Source organism: Mobula birostris, unplaced genomic scaffold (genome assembly GCF_030028105.1).
Source record: "Mobula birostris isolate sMobBir1 unplaced genomic scaffold, sMobBir1.hap1 scaffold_734, whole genome shotgun sequence".
In the NCBI taxonomy this organism is placed as follows: Eukaryota; Metazoa; Chordata; class Chondrichthyes; order Myliobatiformes; family Myliobatidae; genus Mobula; species Mobula birostris.
In genome coordinates, this window is record NW_027278452.1 from 5625 (window position 1) to 33436 (window position 27812).

Here is a 27812-nt window from a genome sequence, read left to right on the forward strand (position 1 = left end):
GCTAAAGGGATCAGGGGGTATGGAGGAAGGCTGGTACAGGGTTCTGAGTTGGATGATCAGCCATGATCATACTGAATGGCAGTGCAGGCTCGAAGGGCCGAATGGCCTACTCCTGCACCTATTTTCTATGTTTCTATGTTTCTATGTTTCCACAGTAAGCCTGATGCAAAATATTTATTCAAATTGTCTGCCAGTTCTTTGTCCCTCATTATCACCTCTCCAGTGACATTTTCCAGTGGTCTGATGCCCATTCTTGTCTCTTTTATTTTATATATAGCTGAAAAAACTTTTAATATCCTCTTTTCTATTATTGTTACTACAGGAAGCAAGGGAAGAGAGTGCTGTGCCATTGGGGATGATCTTTCGATCTTAGTAACCTCACTGGTCATAGGGGTAGTGCCAGAGGATTGGAGTGTCATGGTCCAGTCCATGAAGTCTGCATTCTGGTTCACGGTCTGGTCCATAGAGTCAAGACTCCGGATCTTCCAGCTGTCCCTCGTTTTGATTGAGTTAATCATAGGCACCTGATTCCCATCTTGGGGCTTGGAATATAAGTAGCCTTGGGGTCAAGTTGGTTTGTCTTGTCAAGATTCCCTGGGAGTAAACTGCTGGTGGAAGGCTAGAGTGGGCACTTGTCATCTTTAGGCTGTGTTAGGGAACCATTGCTTCATGGAGCCTTGCTGTTGGTAGTTGGAACTGTCTTTGTGGTATGGATTTGGCTGTTTCCTGGGCCAGATGAGTGGCTGCCAGCCATTCTGAGCTAGGTAGGGATCTGGCTGTTTCCATAGCCAGCTGAGGTTGCTGGCTGAACTGAGACTTGGAGCTACCCTGAAGCAGAGATGGAACTGTCTGTTCTTTGGTGTTTGTCTCTTCTTGTCCTCACCTCCATGGGGTAAGACAAGTGGTTTTTCTGTTGCTCTGTGGAGGGATCTGTCTTGTCTTGTCTTGTCCTTGCCTCTGTGGGGTAAGCCAGGCCATTTTGCCATTGCCCTGTGGGGGGGTGGGGGTTGGGTGAGATCTGTCTTGTCCTTGCCTCTGTGGGGTAAGTCCAGCTGTTCTGCTGTTACCCAACAGGTGGACCTGTCCCACCTTGGTGTGGAGATAAAGTTGGGTCCTGGCTTGTCTAAGGATAAGTCCTGGCTCTGTGTTTGATGTACAGTTCCCAGTCTGTCTCTGAGTTCCAGCCTCTGAGTGAGTGAGTTCCAGCCTCTGAGTGAGTGAGTTCCAGCCTCTGAAGTCAAGACCCCAGCCACATCCTGTCCTGTAGTCATGTCATGTCCTTGCCTGGTTCTGGGGCCTGAGCCTGAGGCAAGACCCAGGTTCTGGGTCCTTGTCTGGCTTGGAGCCCAAGCCCAGGCTCCTAGTGCATAGTTCCTTGTCTGGGCTCCCTGTCTAGTCCATGTCCTAGCCCAAGTCTGTGTTCTTGTCCCTGCTCCTTGTCTGTATCCTGTCATGTCCCTACTCTAGTCAAGTCCTGTTCCTAGTACTTCAGTGTCTGTGTCTTGCATTTGGGTCTGCTACCAGCATCCCATTGTGACATGGAGAGTGGAAAACCTTACTCCTTTGTTCAAGAAAAGGAAGCAGGTTAATCCTGAGAATTATAGGCCACAATTTGTAGATCAGTGGTGGGCAAACTAAGATTCTTAGAGATGGGATTTATGATCATAGAGAGCCATAGTTGATTAAGGAAAGTCAGTGTGGCTTTCTAAGGGGTGGGTCATGCCTCGAGACTAATTGAATTTCTTGAGGATGTGACAAAGCACATTGATGAAGATAGAGCAGTGGATGTGGAGTATATGGGTCTTAGAAAGACATTTGAAAAGGTTCTTGATGGTGGCATCATTTGGATGGTCAGGAGGCATGCGATCCAGGGAAACTTGGTGCTGTGGGCACAGGTGTCTTGCCCATACAATCAGAGTTTTAGTAGATGGAGTGTGCTCTACATGGAGGTCAGTGACCAATGGTGTTCCACAGGGGTCTGCTCTGGGACCTCTGCTCTTTGTGATTTTCATAAATTACTTGGATGAGCAAGTGGAAGTGGGGTTAGTAAGTTTGCAGCTGACACAAAGGTTGGGGGTGCTGTTGATAGTGTAGAAGGTTGACATAGGTTACAATGACAGAATGCAGAGCTGGACTGAGAAGTGGCTGATAGAGTTCAACCCAATAAAGTGTGGTGACTCACTTTTGAAGGATGAATTTGGCAGAGCACAGGGTCGATGGCAGGATGATTAACAGTGTGGAGGAACAGGGGGATCTTGGGGTGCACATCTACAGAACACTCAGAAGTTGGCATATAAGTTAATAAGGTGGTTGAGAAGGCAATTTCTAACTTCCAGTAATTTTCCCTGCTTTACTCCTTTTCCATTCCCTGTTCTGGCTCCCCTCTCACCCCTTCTCTTCTCACCTACCTATCACCCTTCCACTTTGCTTGTATGTTGCTCCAGACAAAAGCTTAGTCATACCTTCCCAGTTAAGCCCCTTTTCCCAGTTGAGTGCTCTTACTCCCCAGACCTCGCTCCAGTCTTCATGCCAGAGCCTCAGTACCAACCCACCACCACATCAGCTGTTCTGCTTCTTTTTGTTGGCTGCCAGCAATTAACAATTTGCGGATGTGCCTCTTTTGGGGTCCACAAGGTCCTGGACTTTGCTCCTGTAAACTCTGACACCTCTCACACCATCCCAGCTTCTCTTCAGTGATGTGCCCCTCCACATCAGCATTAGACTCAGAGACAACAGCAGCACAGTCAGGACATGTAACCCACCTCACCCACTCTCACCTAGTCCCATCGACCGGTATCCAGACCGTACCCCCGTCCCATCGACCGGTATCTGGACTGTACCCCCTTGCATCAACCTGTATCCGGACTGTACCCGTCATCAACCTGCCCTCAGACCATTGCGCTCCCATCCATGTACTTATCCAAACCTCTCAAATGTTGAAATTGAACCCACATTCTCCACTTCCACCCTCATCACCCTCGACGTGAGGAGACTTCCTCCAAATTTTCCCCTTTCACTCTTAACCTCTGACCTTTTGTTCTTGTTTTACCTGAACAGGGGGAGAAACTGCAATATATTTACCCTTTCTCTGCTGTGGGCAAAAAACTCTGCATGTTTGCCTCATACTGTTAGGTTCTTGCCCCCCCATCCCCCGTTTTGTTAGTTCTCAGGATCCCAGCTGAACAGAACATCAGTTGGCCATGCGCCTTTAAGTGATGTCAGTCGGCTGACACCGCCCCTTTAAGAGGTGCGGCTGGCTGGCGGACAGATGTGATTCATCTACTGCCATCAGCTGTGGGAGTGGAGGCAGGGGAACTGGACCCCAGACCCTCCAGCAAATATCACTCCACTCCTTAAGAAGGGGGGCAGACAGAAGAAAGGAAATTATAGGCCAGGTAGTCTGATTTCAGTGGTTGGGAATATGTTGGAGTCCATTATTAAGAATGAGGTTTTGGGGCACTTGGAGGTACATGATGAAACAAACATGGTTTCCTCAAGGGAAAATCTTGCCTGACAAATCTGTTGTAATTCTTTGAGGAAATAACAAGTAGGATAAACAAAAGATGTTGTTTATTTGGATTTTCAGAGAATCTTTGACAAGGTGCTGCACATGGGATAAGAACCCTTAGTATGTGACAGGAAAGATCCTAGCATGGATAGAAGGCTGGCTGACTGGCTGTAGGCAGAAGAATGGGAATAAAGGGAACTTTTTTTCTGTTTGGCTGCCAGTGACTAGTGGTGTTCCACAAGTATCGGAATTGGGACTGTTACTTTTCACTGTCAAAGGTTTGGATCACGCAATTGATGGCTTTGTGTCAAAGTTTGTGGATGATATGCAAATAACTCAAGGGGCAGATAGTGTTGAGGAAGCAGGAACCAAGACAGGTTGGGAGAATGGGCAAGGAAGCGGCAGATGGAGTTTAGTGTAGGGATGCACTTTGGTAGAAGGAATAAAAGGGAAGATTATTTTCTAAAGGGGGAGCAAATTCAGAAATCAGAGGTGCAAGGTTGAGTCAGTGTTGAAGAAAGCAACTGCAGTGTTAGCATTCATTTCAAGAGGACTAGAATATGAAAACAAGGATGTAATGCTGAGACTTTATAAGGCACTGGTCAAACTTGGAGTACTGTGAGCAATCTTCGACCCCTTATCTAGGGAAAGATGTGCTAGCATTGGAGGGGGTCCAGAGAAGGGTTCCAAGAATGAAAAGGTTAATGATGAGGAGCATTTGCTGGGTCTGGGTCTGTACTTGCTGGAGTTTGAAAGGGAATCTCATTGAAACCTATTGAATATTGATTGGCCTAGATATAGGAGGTAGATTGAAATCTGGCTGAGTGGTACAACAACAACAACAACCCCTCACCCAATGTCAGCAGGTCAAAGGAGCTGATTATTGACTTCAAGAGGAGGAATCCTGAGGTCCATGAGGCAGTCCTCATCAGAGGATCAGCAACTTCAAGTTCCTCAGTGTTATCATTTTGGAGGACCCAGCATGTAAGACCAATTATGAAGAAAGCAGTGCAGCGCTCTCACTTCCTTAGAAGGTTGCAAAGTTTCGGCAAGACACCTAAAATTTTGACAAACTTCTACAGCTGTGTGGTGGAGAGTGTACTGACTGGCTGAGTCACAGCCTGTTGTGGAAATGCCAATGCCTTTGAATGGAAACTCCTACAGAAAGTATTGATACAGCCTGGTGGTTCATGGGTAAATCCCTCCTCACCAATGATCGCTGCTAAGTGGAACGCTGTTGCAGGAAAGCAGCATCCACCATTAGGGACCCCCACCCAGGAACCCACAGCACCAGGTTCAGGAACAGTTATTATCCCTACGCCATCAGGCTCTTGAAGCAGAGAGAATAACTTCACTTGCCCCACCACTGAAATGCTCCCGCAACCTACGGATTCACTTTCAAGGACTCTTCATCTCATCTTCTTAGTATTTATTGCTTATTTATTTATTTCTATTATTTCCACTTTCTCCTTTTGCACTTGCACAGATTGTCTCTTGCACTCTGGTTGTCTGCCCTGTTGCATGAGATCCTTCATTTATTCTGCTATGGTCATTGGATTTAATATGTATGCCTGCAAGAAAATAAATCTCACCTTTGTACATGTAGCAAATATGTACTTTGATAATAAATTTACTTTGAACTTTGGGTGAATGTGGAAATCATGTAGTGAGGGAGTCTGGGACCAGAGGGTACGGCCTCAGAATGGAAGGATATCCTTTTAGAACAGAGATGAGGAGAAATTTCTTTACAAACAAGAGAAAATCCAAGTAACACACAAAATGCTGGAGGAGCTCAGCAGAGTCAATAGTCGACGTTCCGGGCCGGGACTCTTCTTTAGCCAGAGGTTAGTAAAGATGTCGAATTCATTGCAACAAATCCAGGTCCTTGGATGTATTTAAAGCGGAGGTTGATCGATTCTTGATCAGTCAGGGCGTCAAAAGTTAAGCGGGGGGGAAGGCAGGAGAGGGATAATAAATCAGCCACGACGGAATGGCGGAGCAGACTCAATACGCCAAATGGTTTGTGTCTTATGATCTTCTAAAGCTCTGCCCCGGTGATTCTGCCTTTTGACCTTGTGGAGGGAGTGGGGAGGGATGTGGTGAGAATCTGTAGTTCACGGACGGGACGGGAGGGACCATCCGATCGGCTAACTGTGTCAATGCTGGCCGAGATAGGACCGAGACTGATCCCCGAGGCAGGATCCAAAACATGGCAGGTTTCAGTCCAGACGTCGTGGTGGGATGGTGGAGGAAGGAGGGATGGAGGTAGAGTGGGGGGAGTGATACCTTAGCACCCACCGTAGGGGGGAAGTTCCCACCAGCTCAAGGTGAACTTTCCACCGGCGATGTGTGGAACACCGTCGCCCTCTGCTGGACACATGCCCGGTTGCCAAACCTCGACCAAAGTTTCACAGAACGATTAAGTTCTTCGTTCCCCTTCCGTCACTCGCGGCTGACACTCCTTAGTTACGGAGCAAATAGCACAGATACAGTCCCTTCGGCCCAACCAGTCGGTGCTCACTCAGCTAGACCCACATCCCTCCTAGTGCTATAGTACCTGCCCCAACCACTTCCTCCGGTTGCAAGCAAAAGTCGCTCCTCAGATGCTTTTTAAATCTTTCACTTCTTGCCCTAAGCCTATGCCCCTCGTATTTGACCTTCCTACCCAGGGGAAAAGACAATTAACACCAATACCTCTCATAATTTTAAACTCTCCTATAATGTCCCACCACCCCCATTCTCCTACCTTCCAAGCACTGAAGCCCTAACCCAGGGAACATCTTTACTCAGACCCTCTCATCTTGGCAGGATCATAAGACCATAAGATATTGGAGCAGAATTAGGCCATTTAGCCCATCGAGCCTGCTTCGCCATTTCATCATGGCTGATCCATTTTCCCTCTAGGCCCCAATCTCCCACCTCTGCGCCACCCCCCCCCCCCCCGCATCCCTTCATGCCTGACAAATCAAGAACCTGGCCTCCACAGCCACCTATAGCAGCAAATTCCACAGAATCATCACTCTCTGGCTAAAGAAATTCCTCCTCATCTCCATTCTAAATGGACATCCCCCTATTCTGAGGCTGTGTCCTCTGGTCTTAGACTCTCCCACCACGGGAAACATCCTCTCTGCATCCACTCTGTCAAGGCCTCTTGACATTGGATACATTTCAGTGAGGTTACCCCTATTCTTCTGAATTCCAGTGAATACAGGCCCAGAGCCGTCAAACGCTCTTCACACGGTAAGCCATTCAATCCCGGAATCATTTTTGTGAACACTTTCCTCGTAAGTCTTCTCCGCACTCTTTGTCGTTTACCCACCTCCTTCCTATAACAAGTGAGCAGATCAGTACTCGGCACTCCAAGTGCAGCCTCAGCAATGACTTGTAACTGCATAGTAGGATAGCGGTTAGCGTAGCGGGATTATGGTGTCAGTGTCCCAGGTTCAATTCCACTGTCTACACCCTGCCCGTGGCCGCGTGGGTTTCCTCCGGGTGCTCTGGATTCCTCTCGTGGTCCGAAGACGTACAGGCTAGTGGGTTAGTTGGTCACATGGGTGTCAGTGAGTGGCACAGGTTTGTCCGAACTGAAGGGCCTGTAACCACGCAGTATCTCCGAAACAAAACCTGCAACACACTGTCCCAGCTCTGGCACTCGTACAGCAGGGAAATGGACTGTGAGAGAAAAGCTCAGCACCTGAGGAAGACCCACACAGTCCACAGGGAGGATGTCGAGAGACGCCTTACAGAACTGTATCAGTATCGAACTCTGAATTCTGGAACACCCCAAACTGTAATGGTGCTACACCACCACGACCCCTCCCCCATCACTACACTCAGATGTAGGAGGATTCTTCATTTACCAGTCAGCGTTGTTCACCCTGAGCTGAACCTCCGAACCTGGAGGACCACTGAACCGCTCTTAGTCTGGCCTCTGCCCTTTGACCTGTTTGGCATAGGTGACCCTACCAAGAATCAAAGCACAAAGCCCTGACTCCAGCCAACACAGCTCTCTGGGTCATTGAGGCACGCAAGCCTCCAAACCACGACAAGAATGTGGTCCTCTTGGAGGAGGTTGTTATAATCTTGCATCTTATTGTCTACCTGAAGTGCACTTTCTCTGTAATTGTTATATTTGGTTCTGTCATTGTTTTACCTTGTTCTATCTCAATGTACTGTGTAATGATCTGATTTGTATGCAAGACCAATTTTGACTGCACCTCAGAACATGTGACAATAATTTAAATTATTATTACAATTACCAAATTTATCTATGCTACTATTTTAATATCATCTGCAAAACTGCTAAACATAGGTACCTTGTACATTCACTTTCAGGTTGTTTGTATAAGTTGCGAATAACAGATGTCCCAACACTGAGACCTGCAGCACTGCACCAGATGCAGGCCTCCAGTCTGAGAGAGAACTTTGCATCGTTACCCTCTGCTTCCTGACACTGAGCTGATTATCAAACCAATCTGTTATCACCCCCACCCGGCTCCTGTACGATCTGGACTAGGCTGGCATGAGGGACCTCGTCAAAAGCTTTGCTGAAGTCTATATGTTTGTCTACGTAGGGCATTCGGGGGGAGTAACAGCCAGTGCAGCACTTTACAGGTCTGTGTTGTTGTGTTCTATGTTGTTCTCCTGAGCTATGTTGGCGCCAGAATGTGTGGCTGATCCCTGGGTCATGCTGGTTGTTAACGCAATCGGTGCATTTCACCGCAGCTGTGATAAATAGGTCCCACACCAGCAGGTTCAGGAACAGTTATTATCCTACAACCTCAGCTCCTGAACCAGCCTGCATATCTTCACTCAGCACAACACGGACTGATTCCACAGCCTACAGACGCACGCTCAAGGACTTGTGCTCTACAACTCCTGATGTCAGTATTATCTGTTTACTTTTTAAATCATCATTTGCATAGTTTTTCTTTTGCACATTGTTTGTCAGTCTTTGTGTGTAGTTTTTCTTTGTATTTCTCTGTCCTGCTGTGAATGTGCACTAGAAAGTGAATCTCTGGGTTGTATATGGTGATACATACATACCTTGATAATAAATTTACTTTGAACTTTGAGATCTGGGTCTGAGAGGGAAAATGGGGGGTCGACAGCCTGGAGCAGGATGTTGAGGGTGTGGAAGGGGAGGCCGGGAGGTGAGAGCTGAAGTCGGTTGGGGAGGGGTGACGGCAGAGATGAACAGGTGGGGAACAGCGACGGTCTAGGAGGAGAGGCCCCGAAGCTGGGTCTACACCACAGCATTGTAAACTGTTCTCATGTCGGAAGTGATGCACTCACACCAGTGAGAGAGGCAGTACTCATGCCACTGCTAGTGTCCACCACCCAACCCCACCCCCTGCGACAGAATACCACAAGACATAGGAGCAGAATTAGGCCATTCAGCCCATCAGTCTGCTCTGCCAATCCATCATGGCTGATCCCAGATCCCACTCAACCCCATACACCTGTCTTCGCTTTTGTATCACCCATCTCTTCACCTTCACATAGAGTCACAGAGCGCTATAGTGCAGAAGCAGGCCTTCGCCCCATCCATTCTGTGCCAAACTGTCATTCTGTGCAGTCCCATTGATCGCCCTCCATAACTCTCCCATCTGCGTATTTATCCAGCCCTCTCCTGAATGTTGCAATCATTTTGTGGGGGAGGGGTCGCGGTGGTGTAGCACCATTACAGTTTGGGGTGTTCCAGAATTCAGAGTTCGATACTGATACAGTTTTGTAAGGCGTCTCTCGACATCCTCCCCGTGGACTGTGTGGGTCTTCCTCAGGTGCTGAGCTTTTCTCTCACAGTCCAAAAATGCACCACAAAGCATAACTGGTCATTGTAAATTGTCCATCATTAGGTTAGGATTAACAGTGGTTGTGGAGCTGCTGGGTGCTGTGTTATCAATGTTAGTGATATCATTCCTCGAGGTGGGTGACCAAAACTGCACACAATGGTCCAAATTAGGCCTCACCAACATTGTTTACAACTTCAGCATAACATCCCATCTCCTGTACTCAATACTTTGATTTATGAAGACCAATGAGCCAAATGCTCTATTTACAACCCCATTTACCTGTGATGCCACTTTCAAGGAATTCTGGACCCGTATTGCCAGATCCCATTGTTCTACCGCACTCCTCAGTCCTTCCAAAGTGCAATACCTCGCACTTGTCTGCATTAAATCCCATCTGCCATTTTTCAGCCCGTTTTCCCAGCTGGTCCAGATCTTGCTGCGAGTTTTGATAGTCTCCCGCTGTCCACTACACCCCCGACCTTGGTGTCATGCGCGGATTCGCTGATCCAGTTAACCACACTATCATCCAGACCATTGATCTAGATGACAAACAACAATGGACCCAGCACTGACGCCTGCGGACATCCACTAGTCACAGGCCTCCAGTCAGAGCGCCAACCATCTACTACCACTTCTCCCACAAAGCCAATGCCGAATCCCATTTACTGCCTCCTCCTGAATCCGTTTGCAGCTATATTTCCAATGTGAGGACGTCCATCCAGCCAGATGCAGGCTCTGTGGAAGGGAACGGTTTGGCCCCCGTCCTGGGAGGAAGGAAAGGGTTCTGATGTAGGGCGGAGGAGTCGAGGAAAGCTAATAGGTGAGATCAAGAAATCTGAAGTTGTTGAAGTGATGGACACCATCAGAAATGTCATGGACGGAATGTTTTGGCGGTCTGCATGGATTTAGTGCGTCTTGGTAACTATGGAACCGGGAAGGAAGGAGCGATGGGTGAGGCCGAGCCGCTGTATCTTCAGCACCCACACGGTGGCAGTGCCGAGCCACGGCGGCAATCACCGACCCAAACAGAGTCACTGCGCTGGTGCAGGTCAACAACGCCGACTCTGCGCATACTCTGTCCCGGCGGAGAACCGTGTCATTGCCGTGGCCACGTCCAGAGTCCGAATCTGCCCCAACCTCAGCCGGGAAAGTGTGGGCGGACAGGGACAGAGAAAAGGAGAGAGAGAGAGAGAGAGAGAGAAAGGTACCATAAGAGATAGGAGCAGAATCGGCCCCTCATGGCCGATCAATTAACCCCATTCTCCAGCCTTCTTCCCTTAACCTTCCACATCCTGACTAATCAAGAACATATCAACCTCTGCAGCCTCCTCAGCTGGCAGTAGCAACAATTTCCCACACATTCAGCACTCCCTGGCTGAAGAAATTCTTCCTCATCTCCATTCTAAATGGAAATCCCTCTGTTCTGAGGCTGGGCCCTTTGGTCCCAGACTTCGCTATTTCGCCAAAAAGCCATCTTGGAAGCTTTCCACGAATTCTCTCTCTTGGGATCCAGCATCAACTTGATTTTCATAATTAATCTGTCTGTATATTGAAATCCCCCATGCCTAACATTGCCTTTTCCACATGCTTTTTCTATCTCCCACTCTAATTTGTGGACCACAATCTAGCTATTATCCGGAGGCCCGTATATAACTCCATCAGGGTCTCCTTAACCTTACTGTTTCTTAACTCTACCCACAAGGATTCTACATCTTCCGATCCTATGTCACCTCTTTCTAAAGATTTGATTTCTTTTTTTATCAGCAAAGCCACCCCTCCCCCTCTGCCTACCTGCCTGTCGTTTCAATAGATTGTGGATCCTCGGATGTTGAGCTCCCAACCACAAAGGTCGTTCAGCCACAACTCTGTGATGCCCTCAACATCACACCTGCCAATCTCTAACTGTGCATCTACCTTATCTCGTATACTGACTGCATTCAACTGTAACACCTTCTGTCCCGTTCTTGTCTCCCTGTTACACTACAGCCCATCCCACTGACTGCAGTTTTGCCCTATCATCTGCCTGTCCTTCCCAAGAGAGAGAGAGAGAGAGAGAGAGAGAGAGATACACACACATACATAACACTACTGATGTAGCCACACTGCGGGAGAACACCTTGATATATCTTTGATAACATGGTTGGTGAGTGTGTGTGTGTGTGGGCGAGTGTGAAAGTGTGTTGGTGTGCGTGAGTGTGAGTATTGTGTGCGGGAGTAGAGGGGGAAGGAGGTATGGCTGTATGTGTGTATGTTGGTGTGTGTCTGTATCTGTGTGTTTGCGAGTGGGTGGGTGAGTGTGTGATTGTGTGTGAGTTTGAGAGTGTGTGTGTGTGTGTGACTGTATGCATGAGTGGGTATGTGTGTGTATATGTGTGTGTCTGTATGTCTGAGTGTGTGTATGTGTGACTGCAAGTGTGAGTGTGTGTATGAGCACGTGTGAGTGCAGGTGTGTGTGACTGTGTGTGTGAGAGAGAGTGTGTGACTGTGTGTGTGTGTGTTTGTGTGAGTGTGTGTGTGAGAGAGTGTGAGTGTGTGAGAGTGTGTGTTGAGAGAATGTTTCTGTGTGAGTGTGAGCTTTGTGTGTGTGTACATGTAAGTGTGTGTGTGAGCATGTCTGTGGGTGTGTCTGTATTTTTGTGTAAGTGTGCACGTACGTGTGTGCATCTGTTTGTGTGAGTTGTGTGTGTGTACATCTGTATGTGTGTCTATGTTGTGTGTGTATGTGTCTATGCTTGTATGTCAGTAAGTGTGTATGTGTGAGTGAGTGTGTTTGTGTCTGTGTGTGTGGGTGAGTGTGAGATTGTGTGCGTATGTCTGTATGTCTCTGTGTGTATGCGTGTGAGTGACTGTGAATGGGTACCTATGGGTGTGTGGGTGAGTGTGAGAGTGTGTGAGTGTGTTTCTCAATGTGTGTGTGTATATATCTTTGTGAATATTTGTATGTGTGTGGTTGTGCATATCTGTGTTTCTGTATGTGTTTACACCGGTGTATTTGAATCTCTGCATATGTATGTCCGCGTGTCTGTGTCTGCACGTGTGTAAGAGTATGTCTATGTGTGTGTATGTCTGTATGTGTGTGTTTCTGTGTGGGTGAGTGTGAGTCTGTCTGTCTGTGTGGGAGTAGAAAGGGAAGGAAATATGCCTGTATGTGTGTGTGACTGTGTGCGTGAGTGGGTTTGTGTGAGTGTTTGACTGTATATGTTTTAGTGTATGTGTGTTTGTCTATGTGTATCTGTGTGTATTTTCAGTGTGTGTATGTATGTGTCTGTGTGTGTGTATGTGTGTCTGAGTGTCTATGTAAATGTGTGCGCGTCTGTATGCCTGTGTATGTATAAGTGTGTATGTGTGTGTGAGTGTATGTGTTGTGTGAGTTTGTGTGTATGTGAGTGTGAGAGTGTGCATGTGTGAGTGTCTATGTGAGTGTGTGTGCATGTGTGTGAGTGTGTGTGACTGTGTGGGTGTGTCTGAATGTGTGTGTGTGAGAAAGTATTTGCGTGTGAGTGAGTGAGAGAGAGAGAGTGTATGTCAGTGTGTATCTGTGTGAGTGGTGTGAGTGCGTGTAAGTGCATGTGTTGTGGAAATGTGTGTGTGTGTGTGTGTCAGTGAGTGTATGTTTGTGAGTATGTGTACCTGTGTGAGTGCATGTGCCTGAGTGTGCGTGGTGTGTGTGTGTCTCTGAGTGTGTGTGTGTGTATGTTTCTGTGTAACTGTGTGTCTGTGAGTTTGTGTATGAGTGAGTGTGTCTGCGAGTGTGAATGTGTATGAACACCAGAGATTGGTTTTATTCAAATACCATCTTTATTTCCCTTTTCTTGTGTTGTACAGATTCACCATTGGCCTTTAGGCAGCACCCCACAGACATTTCCCCAGGGTAGCGGGAACCAGCACTGAGGGGCCTGTTCCCGGGGCAGGAGGGTGGGTGCCCAAAGGAGATGGAGAGAAGGGCGTTGGTAGAAGAACCAGAGGGAAGAGCAGGTGAGTTGTTGTTGTGGTAGGGGACGCCTGGAAGGGAGGGGGAGCGAATTAAACAGAGTTTTCCAGAGCAAACTGGGCAGGGGAGGGACACTGGAAATGGAGAATGGAGGGGGTCGGGATGTTAGGAGGGAGAGACTGACTGGAAAGTTTGTTTACAGACACAGCATAGGCTTGATGGGCCAAGCAGTCTCCTGCGGAGTGAGATTTCACAGAACTGAGGACTGCAGCAGAGTTTTGGCTGGTTCACAGGCCAGGGTCTGATTCCCTCCCCACCCCACCGCCCCCAATAACTGCTGCCGCCACTCCCGAGTTGACAGCGGCAGATGAATCACATCTGTCCGCCAGTCAGCTGTTCCTCTTAAAGGGGAGGTGTCAGCCGACCAACATCGCTTAAAGGTGCATGGCCAGCTGTTGTCGTTCTCTTCAGCCTGGTTCCCGCGTCTACAAGCGGCAACAACTGACAAAACGAGGGCGAAACCCCAGCAAAGGAGCAAACACGAAGAGGTACATCACTGAATGAGAACCCGAACTTGGACCGACAGGCGCCAGTATTTAAAATGAGGTTTTGGGCCTGTAATCTAAGAAAGGAGGTGCAGGAATTGGAGACAGCCCTGAGGAGGTTAACAAGAATGATGCCAGGAATGGAAGGGTTAACGTATGAGGAGTATTTGATGGCTTTGGGCCTGTACTCACTGGAGTTTAGACGAATGCTGGGTACTTCATTGAATACTGGAAGTCCGAGATAGAGTGGATGTGCAGAGGATGTTTCCTATAATGGGGGAATCTAGTACCAGAGGGCACAGCCTCAGGTTAGAAAAATGTCCCTTTAGAACAGATGAGGAGGAATTTCTTTGGCCAGAGGGTGGTGAGTCTGTGGAACACATTGCCACAGGTGGCTGTGCAGGTCAATTCATTGGGTGTACCTGAAGAGCAGGTTGATAAGTTCTTGATTAGTCAGGGCATCAGATGTTATGGGGAGAAGGCAGGAGAGTGAGACTGCAGACAAACAAATCAGCCATGATTAATGAAGGAGAAGATTGACCTGATTAAGCCTCTACGTCCTATGGCCTCATGGACACCGTGTAGTTGCCTCTGCAGCGTTCGGAGAGTTATTGGACACTGGGGTTCGGCTGAATGGGGCAGGTGTAATGGAAGGGTGCAAAGGGCTGGAGGCACCGATAACAGAAGCAATGCTTGCAGCTGGGGCAAATCATGTAGTTGCAGCCGCCCTGGTGGGCCATGAGCAGCTTACACTTCGGGCACGGCCGCACGCTCGGGCACCCATGAACCTTGCTGTTCAGACGCTCGATGGACTTGCACGAGCTCAGGACCACCAGTAAGGAGCAGTCGGAGTGGGGGCAGGTCACCCCCGGCGTGAGCGAGCCCTCCCACTCCCGACCACAATTCCAACAGAACCGGAAATCCTTCTCACTCCATCCCGGGCACCGAGGGCACTCAACACACAGAACCTCGCTACTGCTTCTCTGTACCAGCTGGGCACACTGCGGGCACTGCCAGAGAGACGACAACGTCAGCCAATACCCACCTTACCGTCCCAACAGACCCTCCCGGGGTCAGACACAGAGTGAAGCTCCCTCCACACCGTCCCGTCACACACTCCCGGGGTCAGACACAGAATGAAGCTCCCTCCATACCGTCCCATCACACACTCCCGGGGTCAGACACAGAGTGAAGCTCCCTCCACACCGTCCCGTCACACACTCCCGGGATCAGACATAAGAGTGAAAAACCCCGGTTCTCCCAATGGATCTGCCTCACCAGTCCACGGCGCTCCTTCTGAACCCTCAACCCTCCCCCCGACATCCACATTTCAACCCTCCTTCCCTTTAACACTCCCTCCCTTCGACCCCCGGTACCCTCGACCCACCCTTCGCTCAACTATCCCTCTCCTCCACCCTCCAGCCCGACGCTCTCTCCCCTCCACCTTTCTCAGCTTGTCGGGGTGGTTCCTGCAATTGTGGCGGAGGTTCTCCTCAGCGGAGCTCAGCTCCTGCTGTGTGAAGGCCGCTAGGTGGCGCAGCGTTTGCCACGGAACACGGCTCCCATTGCATCTGGTGCACGGGAAGGAGCAAAGACCCTGCGGGAAAGAAAGAAATTCAGAAGCAGATTTATCATCACTGATATACATTGTTTTAGAACACAAAACAGTCCAGCACAGCTCATAATGTTGAGCCAAACTTTTAACCAACTCTAAAATTAATCTGACACTGCCCCAAGGTAGCCTCCATTTTCCTGCCATCCATGTGCCAAGCAAAGAGTTTTTTAACTGTTTCCACCTCTACCACAGCACCTGGCAGCACGATCCAAACATACACACTAAATACCATAAATCTATGCCCCCTGGTATTAGCCATGTCAGCTCTGGAAAACCATTCTGGTTGTCCACCAGACTTATGCCCCTAATCAACATCCACGTATCTATCAAGTCACCTCTTATCATACTTCACTCCAAAGAGAAAATCGCTAGTAATGAAACGAGACAGAGACACTGTGATATGGAGGGTAGGTACAGGCGCAGACATTGTGATGTGGAGAGTAGGTACAGGCAGAGAGACTGCAATGTGGGGAATAGGTACAGACAGACACTGCGATGTGAAGAGTAGGTACAGGCAGGGATACTGTGATGTGGAGAGTAGGTACAGACACTGTGATGTGGAGAGTAGGTACAGACAGACACTGTGATGTGGAGTGTAGGTACAGACAGACACTGTGATGTGGAGAGTAGGTACAGAGACACTGTGATGTGGAGAGTAGGTACAGACAGAGACACTGTGATGTGGAGAGTAGGTACAGGCCGAGACACTGTGATGGGGAGAGTAGGTACAGACCAAGATACTGTGATGGGGAGAGTAGGTACAGAAACACTGTGATGTGGAGAGTAGGTACAGAGACACTGTGATGTGGAGAGTCAGTACAGACAGAGACACTGTGATGTGGAGAGTAGGTACAGACAGACACTGTGATGTGGAGAGTAGGTACAATCAGTGACACTGTGATGTGGAGAGTAGGTACAATCAGTGACACTGTGATGTGGGGAGTAGGTACAGTGACACTGTGAAGTGGAGAGTAGGTACAGGCAGAGACACAGTGACGTAGATGGTGGTTACACGCCGAGATGCTGTGATGTGGGGAGTAGGTACAGACAGACACTGTGATGTGGAGAGTAGGTACAATCAGTGACACTGCGATGTGGAGAGTAGGTACAGACAGACACTGTGATGTGGAGAGTAGGTACAGACAGACACTGTGATGTGGAGAGTAGGTACAATCAGTGACACTGTGATGTGGAGAGTAGGTACAGACAGACACTGTGATGCGGAGAGTAGGTACAGACAGAGACACTGTGATGTGGAGAGTAGGTTCAGACACTGTGATGTGGAGAGTAGGTACAGTGACACTGTGAAGTGGAGAGTAGGTACAGGCAGAGACACAGTGACGTAGATGGTGGTTACACGTCGAGATGCTGTGATGTGGGGAGTAGGTACAACAGACACTGTGATGTGGAGAGTAGGTACAGACAGAGACACTGTGATGTGGAGTGTAGGTACAGACAGAGACACTGTGATGTGGAGAGTAGGTTCAGACACTGTGATGTGGAGAGTAGGTACAGTGACACTGTGATGTGGAGAGTAGGTACAGTGACACTGTGAAGTGGAGAGTAGGTACAGGCAGAGACACAGTGACGTAGATGGTGGTTACACGTCGAGATGCTGTGATGTGGGGAGTAGGTACAACAGACACTGTGATGTGGAGAGTAGGTACAGACAGAGACACTGTGATGTGGAGTGTAGGTACAGACAGAGACACTGTGATGTGGAGAGTAGGTTCAGACACTGTGATGTGGAGAGTAGGTACAGTGACACTGTGATGTGGAGAGTAGGTACAGTGACACTGTGAAGTGGAGAGTAGGTACAGGCAGAGACACAGTGACGTAGATGGTGGTTACACGTCGAGATGCTGTGATGTGGGGAGTAGGTACAACAGACACTGTGATGTGGAGAGTAGGTACAGACAGAGACACTGTGATGTGGAGTGTAGGTACAGACAGAGACACTGTGATGTGGAGAGTAGGTTCAGACACTGTGATGTGGAGAGTAGGTACAGTGACACTGTGATGTGGAGAGTAGGTACAGTGACACTGTGAAGTGGAGAGTAGGTACAGGCAGAGACACAGTGACGTAGATGGTGGTTACACGTCGAGATGCTGTGATGTGGGGAGTAGGTACAACAGACACTGTGATGTGGAGAGTAGGTACAGACAGAGACACTGTGATGTGGAGTGTAGGTACAGACAGACACTGTGATGTGGAGAGTAGGTACAGGCAGAGATACTGTGATGTGGAGAGTAGGTACAGGCAGAGACACTGTAATGTAGAGAGTACGTACAGAGACACTGTGATGTGGAGAGTAGGTACAGACAGAGACACTGTGATGTGAAGAGTAGGTACAGAGACACTGTAATGTGGGAGTAGGTACAGACCGAGACACTGTGATGTGGAGAGTAGGTACAGAAACACTGTGATGTGGAGAGTAGGTACAGAGACACTGTGATGTGGAGAGTCAGTACAGACAGAGACACTGTGATGTGGAGAGTAGGTACAGACAGACACTGTGATGTGGAGAGTAGGTACAGACACTGTGATGTGGAGAGTAGGTACAATCAGTGACACTGCGATGTGGAGAGTAGGTACAGACAGACACTGTGATGTGGAGAGTAGGTACAATCAGTGACACTGTGATGTGGAGAGTAGGTACAGACAGACACTGTGATGCGGAGAGTAGGTACAGACAGAGACACTGTGATGTGGAGAGTAGGTTCAGACACTGTGATGTGGAGAGTAGGTACAGTGACACTGTGATGTGGAGAGTAGGTACAGTGACACTGTGAAGTGGAGAGTAGGTACAGGCAGAGACACAGTGACGTAGATGGTGGTTACACGTCGAGATGCTGTGATGTGGGGAGTAGGTACAACAGACACTGTGATGTGGAGAGTAGGTACAATCAGTGACACTGTGATGTGGAGAGTAGGTACAGTGACACTGTGAAGTGGAGAGTAGGTACAGGCAGAGACACAGTGACGTAGATGGTGGTTACACGCCGAGATGCTGTGATGTGGGGAGTAGGTACAGACAGACACTGTGATGTGGAGAGTAGGTACAATCAGTGACACTGCGATGTGGAGAGTAGGTACAGACAGACACTGTGATGTGGAGAGTAGGTACAGACAGACACTGTGATGTGGAGAGTAGGTACAATCAGTGACACTGTGATGTGGAGAGTAGGTACAGACAGACACTGTGATGCGGAGAGTAGGTACAGACAGAGACACTGTGATGTGGAGAGTAGGTTCAGACACTGTGATGTGGAGAGTAGGTACAGTGACACTGTGATGTGGAGAGTAGGTACAGTGACACTGTGAAGTGGAGAGTAGGTACAGGCAGAGACACAGTGACGTAGATGGTGGTTACACGTCGAGATGCTGTGATGTGGGGAGTAGGTACAACAGACACTGTGATGTGGAGAGTAGGTACAGACAGAGACACTGTGATGTGGAGTGTAGGTACAGACAGAGACACTGTGATGTGGAGAGTAGGTTCAGACACTGTGATGTGGAGAGTAGGTACAGTGACACTGTGATGTGGAGAGTAGGTACAGTGACACTGTGAAGTGGAGAGTAGGTACAGGCAGAGACACAGTGACGTAGATGGTGGTTACACGCCGAGATGCTGTGATGTGGGGAGTAGGTACAGACAGACACTGTGATGTGGAGAGTAGGTACAGACAGAGACACTGTGATGTGGAGTGTAGGTACAGACAGAGACACTGTGATGTGGAGAGTAGGTTCAGACACTGTGATGTGGAGAGTAGGTACAGTGACACTGTGATGTGGAGAGTAGGTACAGTGACACTGTGAAGTGGAGAGTAGGTACAGGCAGAGACACAGTGACGTAGATGGTGGTTACACGTCGAGATGCTGTGATGTGGGGAGTAGGTACAACAGACACTGTGATGTGGAGAGTAGGTACAGACAGAGACACTGTGATGTGGAGTGTAGGTACAGACAGACACTGTGATGTGGAGAGTAGGTACAGACACTGTGATGTGGAGAGTAGGTACAGACAGACACTGTGATATGGAGTGTAGGTACAGACAGACACTGTGATGTGGAGTGTAGGTACAGACAGACACTGTGATGTGAAGAGTAGGTACAATCAGTGACACTGTGATGTGGAGTGCAGGTACAGTGACACTGTGATGTGGAGAGTAGGTACAGACAGACACTGTGATGTGGAGTGTAGGTACAGACAGACACTGTGATGTGGAGTGTAGGTACAGACACTGTGATGTGGAGTGCAGGTACAGTGACACTGTGATGTGGAGTGTAGGTACAGACAGCCACTGTGATGTGGAGTGTAGGTACAGACACTGTGATGTGGAGTGTAGGTACAGTGACACTGTGATGTGGGGAGTAGGTACAGACAGAGACACTGTGATGTGGAGAGTCGGTACAGACAGAGACACTGTGATGTGGAGAGTAGGTACAGTGACACTGTGATGTGGAGAGTAGGTACAGAGACACTGTGATGTGGAGAGTAGGTACAGACAGACACTGTGATGTGGAGAGTAGGTACAGACACTGTGATGTGGAGAGTAGGTACAGACAGACACTGTGATGTGGAGTGTAGGTACAGACAGACACTGTGATGTGGAGAGTAGGCACAGAGACACTGTGATGTGGAGAGTAGGTACAGACAGAGACACTGTGATGTGGAGAGTAGGTACAGTGACACCGTGATGTGGAGTGTAGGTACAGACAGAGACACTGTGATGTGGAGAGTCGGTACAGACAGAGACACTGTGATGTGGAGAGTAGGTACAGACAGACACTGTGATGTGGAAAGTACGTACAGACAGAGACACTGATGTGGAAAGTAGGTACAGGCAGACACTGTGATGTGGAGAGTAGGTACAGGCCGAGACACTGTGATGTGGAGTGTAGGTACAGACAGACACTGTGATATGGAGAGTAGGTACAGACAGAGACACTGTGATGTGGAGAGTAGGTACAGAGACACTGTGATGTGGAGATTCAGTACAGACAGAGACACTGTGATGTGGAGAGTAGGTACAGGCAGAGATACTGTGATGTGGAGTGTAGGTACAGGCCGAGACACTGTGATGTGGAGAGTAGGTACAGTTAGATACTCTGATGTAGAGAGTAGGAACAGACAGAGACACTGCGATGTGAAGAGTAGGTACAGGCAGGGATACTGTGATGTGGAATGTAGGTACAGGCAGAGATACTGTGCTGTGGAGAGTAGGTACAGGCAGAGACACTGTAATGTGGAGAGTACGTACAGAGACACTGTGATGTGGAGAGTAGGTACAGACAGAGACACTGTGATGTGAAGAGTAGGTACAGAGACACTGTAATGTGGGAGTAGGTACAGACCGAGACACTGTGATGTGAAGAGTAGGTACAGAGACACTGTAATGTGGGAGTAGGTACAGACCGAGACACTGTGATGTGGAGTGTAGGTACAAGCAGAGACACTGTGATGTGGAGAGTAGGTACAGTGACACTGTGATGTGGAGAGTCGGTACAGAGTGTGATGTGGAGTTTAGGTACAGACAGAGACACTATGATGTGGAGTGTAGGTGCAGATAGACACTGAGATGTGGAGAGTAGGTACAGACAGACACTGTGATGTGGAGAGTAGGTACAGACAGGGACACTGTGATGTGGAGAGTAGGTACAGGCCAAGACACTGTGATGTGGAGAGTAGGTACAGAGACACTGCGATGTGGAGTGTAGGTACAGACAGAGACACTGTGATGTGGAGAGTCGGTACAGACATAGACACTGTGATGTAGAGAGTAGGTACAGACAGACACTGTGATGTGGAGAATAGGTGCAGAGACACTGTGATATGGAGAGTAGATACAGGCAGAGACACTGTGATCTGGAATGTAGGTACAGACAGAGACACTGTTATGTGGAGTGTAGGTACAGGCCAAGACACTGTGATGTGGAGTGTAGATACAGGCCGAGACACTGTGATGTGGAGTGTAGGTACAGGCCGAGACACTGTGATGTGAAGAGTAGGTACAGGCCGAGACACTGTGATGGGGAGAGTAGGTACAGGCCGAGACACTGTGATGTGGAGAGTAGGTACAGGCCGAGACACTGTGACGCGGAGGGTAGGTACAGACAGACACTGTGACGCGGAGGGTAGGTACAGACAGACACTGTGACACGGAGAGTAGGTACAGACAGAGACACTGCGACGCGGAGAGTAGGTACAGACAGACACTGCGATGTGGAGAGTAGATACAGACAGAGACACTGCGACATGGAGTATAGGTACAGACAGACACTGCGACGCGGAGAGTAGGTACAGACAGAGACACTGCGACACGGAGTATAGGTACAGACAGACACTGCGACGCGGAGAGTAGGTACAGACAGAGACACTGCGACACGGAGTGTAGGTACAGACAGACACTGCGATGTGGAGAGTAGGTACAGACAGAGACACTGTGATGTGGAGAGTAGGTACAGGCAGACATACTGTGATGTGGAATGTAGGTACAGGCAGAGATACTGTGATGTAGAATGTTGTTACAGGCAGAGATACTGTGATGTGGAGTGTTGGTACAGACAGAGACACTGTGATGTGGAGAGTAGGTACAGGCAGACATACTGTGATGTGGAATGTAGGTACAGGCAGAGATACTGTGATGTGGAGTGTTGGTACAGACAGAGACACTGTGATGTGGAGAGTAGGTACAGACAGAGACACTGTGATGTGGAGAGTAGGTACAGACAGAGACACTGTGATGTGGAGAATAGATACAGAGAGACACTGTGATGTGGAGAGTAGGTGCAGGGACACTGTGATCTAGAATGTAGGTACAGACAGAGACACTGTGATGTGGAGAGTAGGAACAGACAGAGACACTGTGATGTGGAGTGTAGGTACAGGGCGAGACACTGTGATGTGAAGAGTAGGTACAGGCCGAGACACTGTGATGGGGAGAGTAGGTACAGACCAAGACACTGTGATGTGGAGAGTAGGTACAGAAACACTGTGATGTGGAGAGTAGGTACAGAGACACTGTGATGTGGAGAGTCAGTACAGACAGAGACACTGTGATGTGGAGAGTAGGTACAGACAGACACTGTGATGTGGAGAGTAGGTACAATCAGTGACACTGTGATGTGGAGAGTAGGTACAATCAGTGACACTGTGATGTGGAGAGTAGGTACTGGCAGAGACACAGTGACGTAGATGGTGGTTACACGCCGAGATGCTGTGATGTGGGGAGTAGGTACAGACAGACACTGTGATGTGGAGAGTAGGTACAGACACTGTGATGTGGGGAGTAGGTACAATCAGTGACACTGTGATGTGGAGAGTAGGTACAGACAGACACTGTGATGTGGAGAGTAGGTACAATCAGTGACACTGTGATGTGGAGAGTAGGTACATACAGACACTGTGATGTGGAGAGTAGGTACAGTGACACTGTGATGTGGAGAGTAGGTACAGACAGACACTGTGATGTGGAGAGTAGGTACAGACAGACACTGTGATGTGGAGAGTAGGTACAATCAGTGACACTGTGATGTGGAGAGTAGGTACAGACAGACACTGTGATGGGGAGAGTAGGTACAGACAGAGACACTGTGATGTGGAGAGTAGGTTCAGACACTGTGATGTGGAGAGTAGGTACAGTGACACTGTGATGTGGAGAGTAGGTACAGACAGACACTGTGATGTGGAGAGTAGGTACAGTGACACCGTGATGTGGAGAGTAGGTACAGAGACACTGTGATGTGGAGAGTAGGTACAGACAGAGACACTGTGATGTGGAGAGTAGGTTCAGACACTGTGATGTGGAGAGTAGGTACAGTGACACTGTGATGTGGAGAGTAGGTACAGTGACACTGTGAAGTGGAGAGTAGGTACAGGCAGAGACACAGTGACGTAGATGGTGGTTACACGTCGAGATGCTGTGATGTGGGGAGTAGGTACAACAGACACTGTGATGTGGAGAGTAGGTACAATCAGTGACACTGTGATGTGGAGAGTAGGTACAGACAGACACTGTGATGTGGAGTGTAGGTACAGACAGAGACACTGTGATGTGGAGAGTAGGTTCAGACACTGTGATGTGGAGAGTAGGTACAGTGACACTGTGATGTGGAGAGTAGGTACAGGCAGAGACACAGTGACGTAGATGGTGGTTACACGTCAAGATGCTGTGATGTGGGGAGTAGGTACAACAGACACTGTGATGTGGAGAGTAGGTACAGACAGAGACACTGTGATGTGGAGTGTAGGTACAGACAGACACTGTGATGTGGAGAGTAGGTACAGACACTGTGATGTGGAGAGTAGGTACAGACAGACACTGTGATATGGAGTGTAGGTACAGACAGACACTGTGATGTGGAGTGTAGGTACAGACAGACACTGTGATGTGAAGAGTAGGTACAATCAGTGACACTGTGATGTGGAGTGTAGGTACAGGCCGAGACACTGTGATGTGGAGAGTAGGTTCAGACACTGTGATGTGGAGAGTAGGTACAGTAACACTGTGATGTGGAGAGTAGGTACAGGCAGAGACACAGTGACGTAGATGGTGGTTACACGTCGAGATGCTGTGATGTGGGGAGTAGGTATAACAGACACTGTGATGTGGAGAGTAGGTACAGACAGAGACACTGTGATGTGGAGTGTAGGTACAGACAGACACTGTGCTGTGGAGAGTAGGTACAGACACTGTGATGTGGAGAGTAGGTACAGACAGACACTGTGATATGGAGTGTAGGTACAGACAAGCACTGTGATGTGGAGTGTAGGTACAGACAGACACTGTGATGTGAAGAGTAGGTACAATCAGTGACACTGTGATGTGGAGTGTAGGTACAGGCCGAGACACTGTGATGTGGAGAGTAGGTTCAGACACTGATGTGGAGTGCAGGTACAGTGACACTGTGATGTGGAGAGTAGGTACAGACAGACACTGTGATGTGGAGTGTAGGTACAGACAGCCACTGTGATGTGGAGTGTAGGTACAGACACTGTGATGTGGAGAGTAGGTACAGACAGAGACACTGTGATGTGAAGAGTAGGTACAGTGACACTGTGATGTGGAGAGTAGGTACAGAGACACTGTGATGTGGAGAGTCAATACAGACAGAGACACTGTGATGTGGAGAGTAGGTACAGAGACACTGTGATGTGGAGAGTCAGTACAGACAGAGACACTGTGATGTGGAGAGTAGGTACATACAGACACTGTGATGTGGAGAGTAGGTACAGAGACACTGTGATGTGGAGAGTAGGTACAGTGACACTGTGATGTGGAGAGTAGATACAGACAGACACTGTGATGTGGAGAGTAGGTACAGAAACTGTGATGTGGAGTGCAGGTACAGTGACACTGTGATGTGGAGAGTAGGTACAGACAGACACTGTGATGTGGAGTGTAGGTACAGACACTGTGATGTGGAGTGCAGGTACAGTGACACTGTGATGTGGGGAGTAGATACAGACAGAGACACTGTGATGTGGAGAGTAGGTACAGTGACACTGATGTGGAGAGTAGGTACAGAGACACTGTGATGTGGAGAGTAGGTACAGACAGACACTGTGATGTGGAGAGTAGATACAGACAGACACTGTGATGTGGGGAGTAGGTACAGACAGACACTGTGATGGGGAGAGTAGGTACAGGCAGTGACACTGTGATGTGGAGTGCAGGTACAGACAGACACTGTGATGTGGAGTGCAGGTACAGACAGACACTGTGATGAGAGTAGGTACAGTGACACTGTGATGTGGAGTGCAGGTACAGACAGACACTGTGATGTGGAGAGTAGGTACAGGCAGAGACACAGTGATGTAGATGGTGGTTACACGCCGAGATGCTTTGATGTGGAGAGTAGGTACAGAGGTAATGTTACACAAACTTCATTACACAGTACTATCATTGGAGACTCTTGTGGTTGAACTGCTGCTCGGTGTGGCCATGTGCAAAGAAGCTTTTGTTGCTCCTACCTTCCGCAGTGATTCCAAGATCCATTTCTTCAGGTTCACCACGTCCACATAATGTGAGCATGGTAGCTGTTGGAGTTGGGTCTGTTGGGCAGCTGGAACAGTAACATTTTCAACTTAATACTGTCAGACTATGTCCGCAATGTCCCACCTCCCTCTCCCTACTCATCCCCATCACTCATTCCCAGGGAATCTTTCTGCAGCTCACACCCCTAGGGTCTGACTCAGAGTGAAGCTCCCTCCACACCATCCCATCACACACTCCTGGGGTCTGACACAGAGTGAAACTCCCTCCACACCGTCCCATCACACACTCCTGGGGTCAGATACAGAGTGAAACTCCCTCCACACCGTCCCATCACACACTCCCGGGGTCAGACACAGAGTGAAGCTCCCTCCACACCATCCCATCACACACTCCCGGGGTCTGAAACAGAGTGAAGCTCCCTCCACACCATCCCATCACACACTCCCGGGGTCTGACACAGAGTGAAGCTCCCTCCACACTGTCCCATCACACACTGTCAGGGTCAGACACAGTGTGAAACTCACTCCACACCTTCCGATCCCACAATCCCAGGGTCAGACACAGAGTGAATCTCCCCCCTCACTGTCCCATCACACACTCCCTGTGTCAGATACAGAGTGAGTCTCCCTCCACACTGTCCCATCACACATTCCTGGGGTCAGACACAGAGTGAAGCTCCCCCCTCACTGTCCCATCACACACTCCCTGTGTCAGATACAGAGTGAGTCTCCCTCCACACTGTCCCATCACACATTCCTGGGGTCAGACACAGAGTGAAGCTCCCTCCACACTGTCCCATCACACATTCCTGGGGTCAGACACAGAGTGAAGCTCCCTCCACACTGTCCCATCACACACTCCCGGGGTCAGACACAGAGTGAAGCTCCCTCCACACCATCCCATCACACACTCCCGGGGTCTGACACAGAGTGAAGCTCCTCCACACCATCCCATCACACATTCCTGGGGTCAGACACAGAGTGAAGCTCCCTCCACACTGTCCCATCACACACTCCCGGGGTCAGACACAGAGTGAAACTCCCTCCATACTGTCCCATCACACACGCCCAGGGTCAGACACAGAGTGAAACTCCCTCCACACCATCCCATCAGACACTCCTGGGGTCAGACAGAGTGAAGCTCCCTCCACACAGTCCCATCGCACACTCCCAGGGTCAGACACAGAGTGAAGCTCCCTCCACACCGTCCCATCACACATTCCCAACGTCAGACACAGAGTGAAACTCCCTCCACACTGTCCCATGGCACACTCCCAGGGTCAGACACAGAGTGAAACTCCCTCCACACCGTCCCATCACACATTCCCAACGTCAGACACAGAGTGAAACTGTCTCCACACTGTCCCATCACACACTCCCAGGGTCAGGCACAGGGTGAAACTCTCTCCACACTGTCCCATCACACACCCCCGGGGTCAGACACAGAGGGAAGCTCCCTCCACACTGTCCTATCACTCTGCCTAGGCACGGCTTGGTAAGTTATGGCATTTTATGTTGGCTCCAGAAGCACGGATACACTGGCGGGCTGTCCTCGGCACTTCGCTCGGCTGTGCAGGGCGTTGTCGCAAACGACGCATTTTTTCTGTGTTTTACGTGTCAAATTTATCCCGAGTCTAAACGCTCAGGAGCGTTCCGATCCCTTTCGAACACAGAGATGTCTGTAGTAGCAGCGTTTGCTTTTCTTTCACCTGTTCCTTTTCCTGTTTAACCTCTGTCGCAGTCTGCTCCAGGGCCCAGCTAATGGCCGTCGCTTGCTGCAGGCAGTCTGCCTTACCTTTACGCTGGTAGAACACCTTCAGCCTCCGTGTGGCCATCTCGGCCAGGGGTGGTGATATGTCCGGGAGAGGTGGTGATCAGTCCCTCTGCGTGGAACTGCCGCTTGGTGGGATTTCCCAGGCGGAAAATACTTTCGCTATCACTTTCACAATGAAAGGCCTCTCCCTCCCTCAAAAAAAAACAAACTGCAAATCGTTTTATTATTGTCGAGACTCAGCGGAAACGCTGTTCCGCATGCCGTCATTTCATTTCATTAAGACCAGAAGACCATAAAACACAGACCCATCGAGTCTGCTCCCCGCCATTCAATCATGGCTGCTCCGTTTTCTCCTCGTCAGCCCCTCTCCCCGGCCTTCTCCCCGTAACCGGGTCGAATCAAGAAACTGTCACTCTCCGTCTTAAATACACCCAGTGACCTGGCCTCCACAGATGCCTGTGGTAACAAATTCACCACCCTCTGGCTGCAGAAATTTCTTCGCATCCCTGTTTTAAATGGTCGCCTCTCTATCCTGAAGCTGTACCCTCTTGTCCTCAAATCCCCCGCCATGGGAAACATCCTTTCCACATCTACTCTGTATAGGCCTTCCAACATTCAAAGGGTTTCAATGAGACACCCCCCA

At 49.2% G+C, this 27812-nt stretch overlaps 1 protein-coding gene across 1 annotated transcript; it reads right to left on the minus strand.

The window, feature by feature from the left end:
• Nucleotides 1-13098: 13098 nt before the first annotated feature.
• On the minus strand, nt 13099-27744 carry LOC140193702 (E3 ubiquitin-protein ligase RNF144B-like). Its single transcript, XM_072250869.1, has 4 exons — nt 27191-27744; nt 25372-25463; nt 15224-15376; nt 13099-14789 (listed from the first exon to the last, which is right to left on the minus strand). The coding sequence occupies exons 1-4, from the start codon at nt 27228-27230 to the stop codon at nt 14388-14390; spliced, it is 687 nt and encodes a 228-aa protein (XP_072106970.1). The 5' UTR covers nt 27231-27744; the 3' UTR covers nt 13099-14387.
• Nucleotides 27745-27812: the final 68 nt, after the last annotated feature.

What these genes read in the sequence shown, in the direction of transcription:
- LOC140193702 (XM_072250869.1), bottom strand. Translation starts at nt 27,230, where the DNA reads ATGGCCACACGGAGGCTGAAGGTGTTCTACCAGCGTAAAG. An exon ending in TCTTGGAATCACTGCGGAAG is followed by an intron (nt 15,377 to 25,371) that starts GTAGGAGCAACA and finishes TCTTTCCCGCAG; the next exon opens with GGTCTTTGCTCCTTCCCGTG. An exon ending in ACCCCGACAAGCTGAGAAAG is followed by an intron (nt 14,790 to 15,223) that starts GTGGAGGGGAGA and finishes TCTCTCTGGCAG; the next exon opens with TGCCCGCAGTGTGCCCAGCT.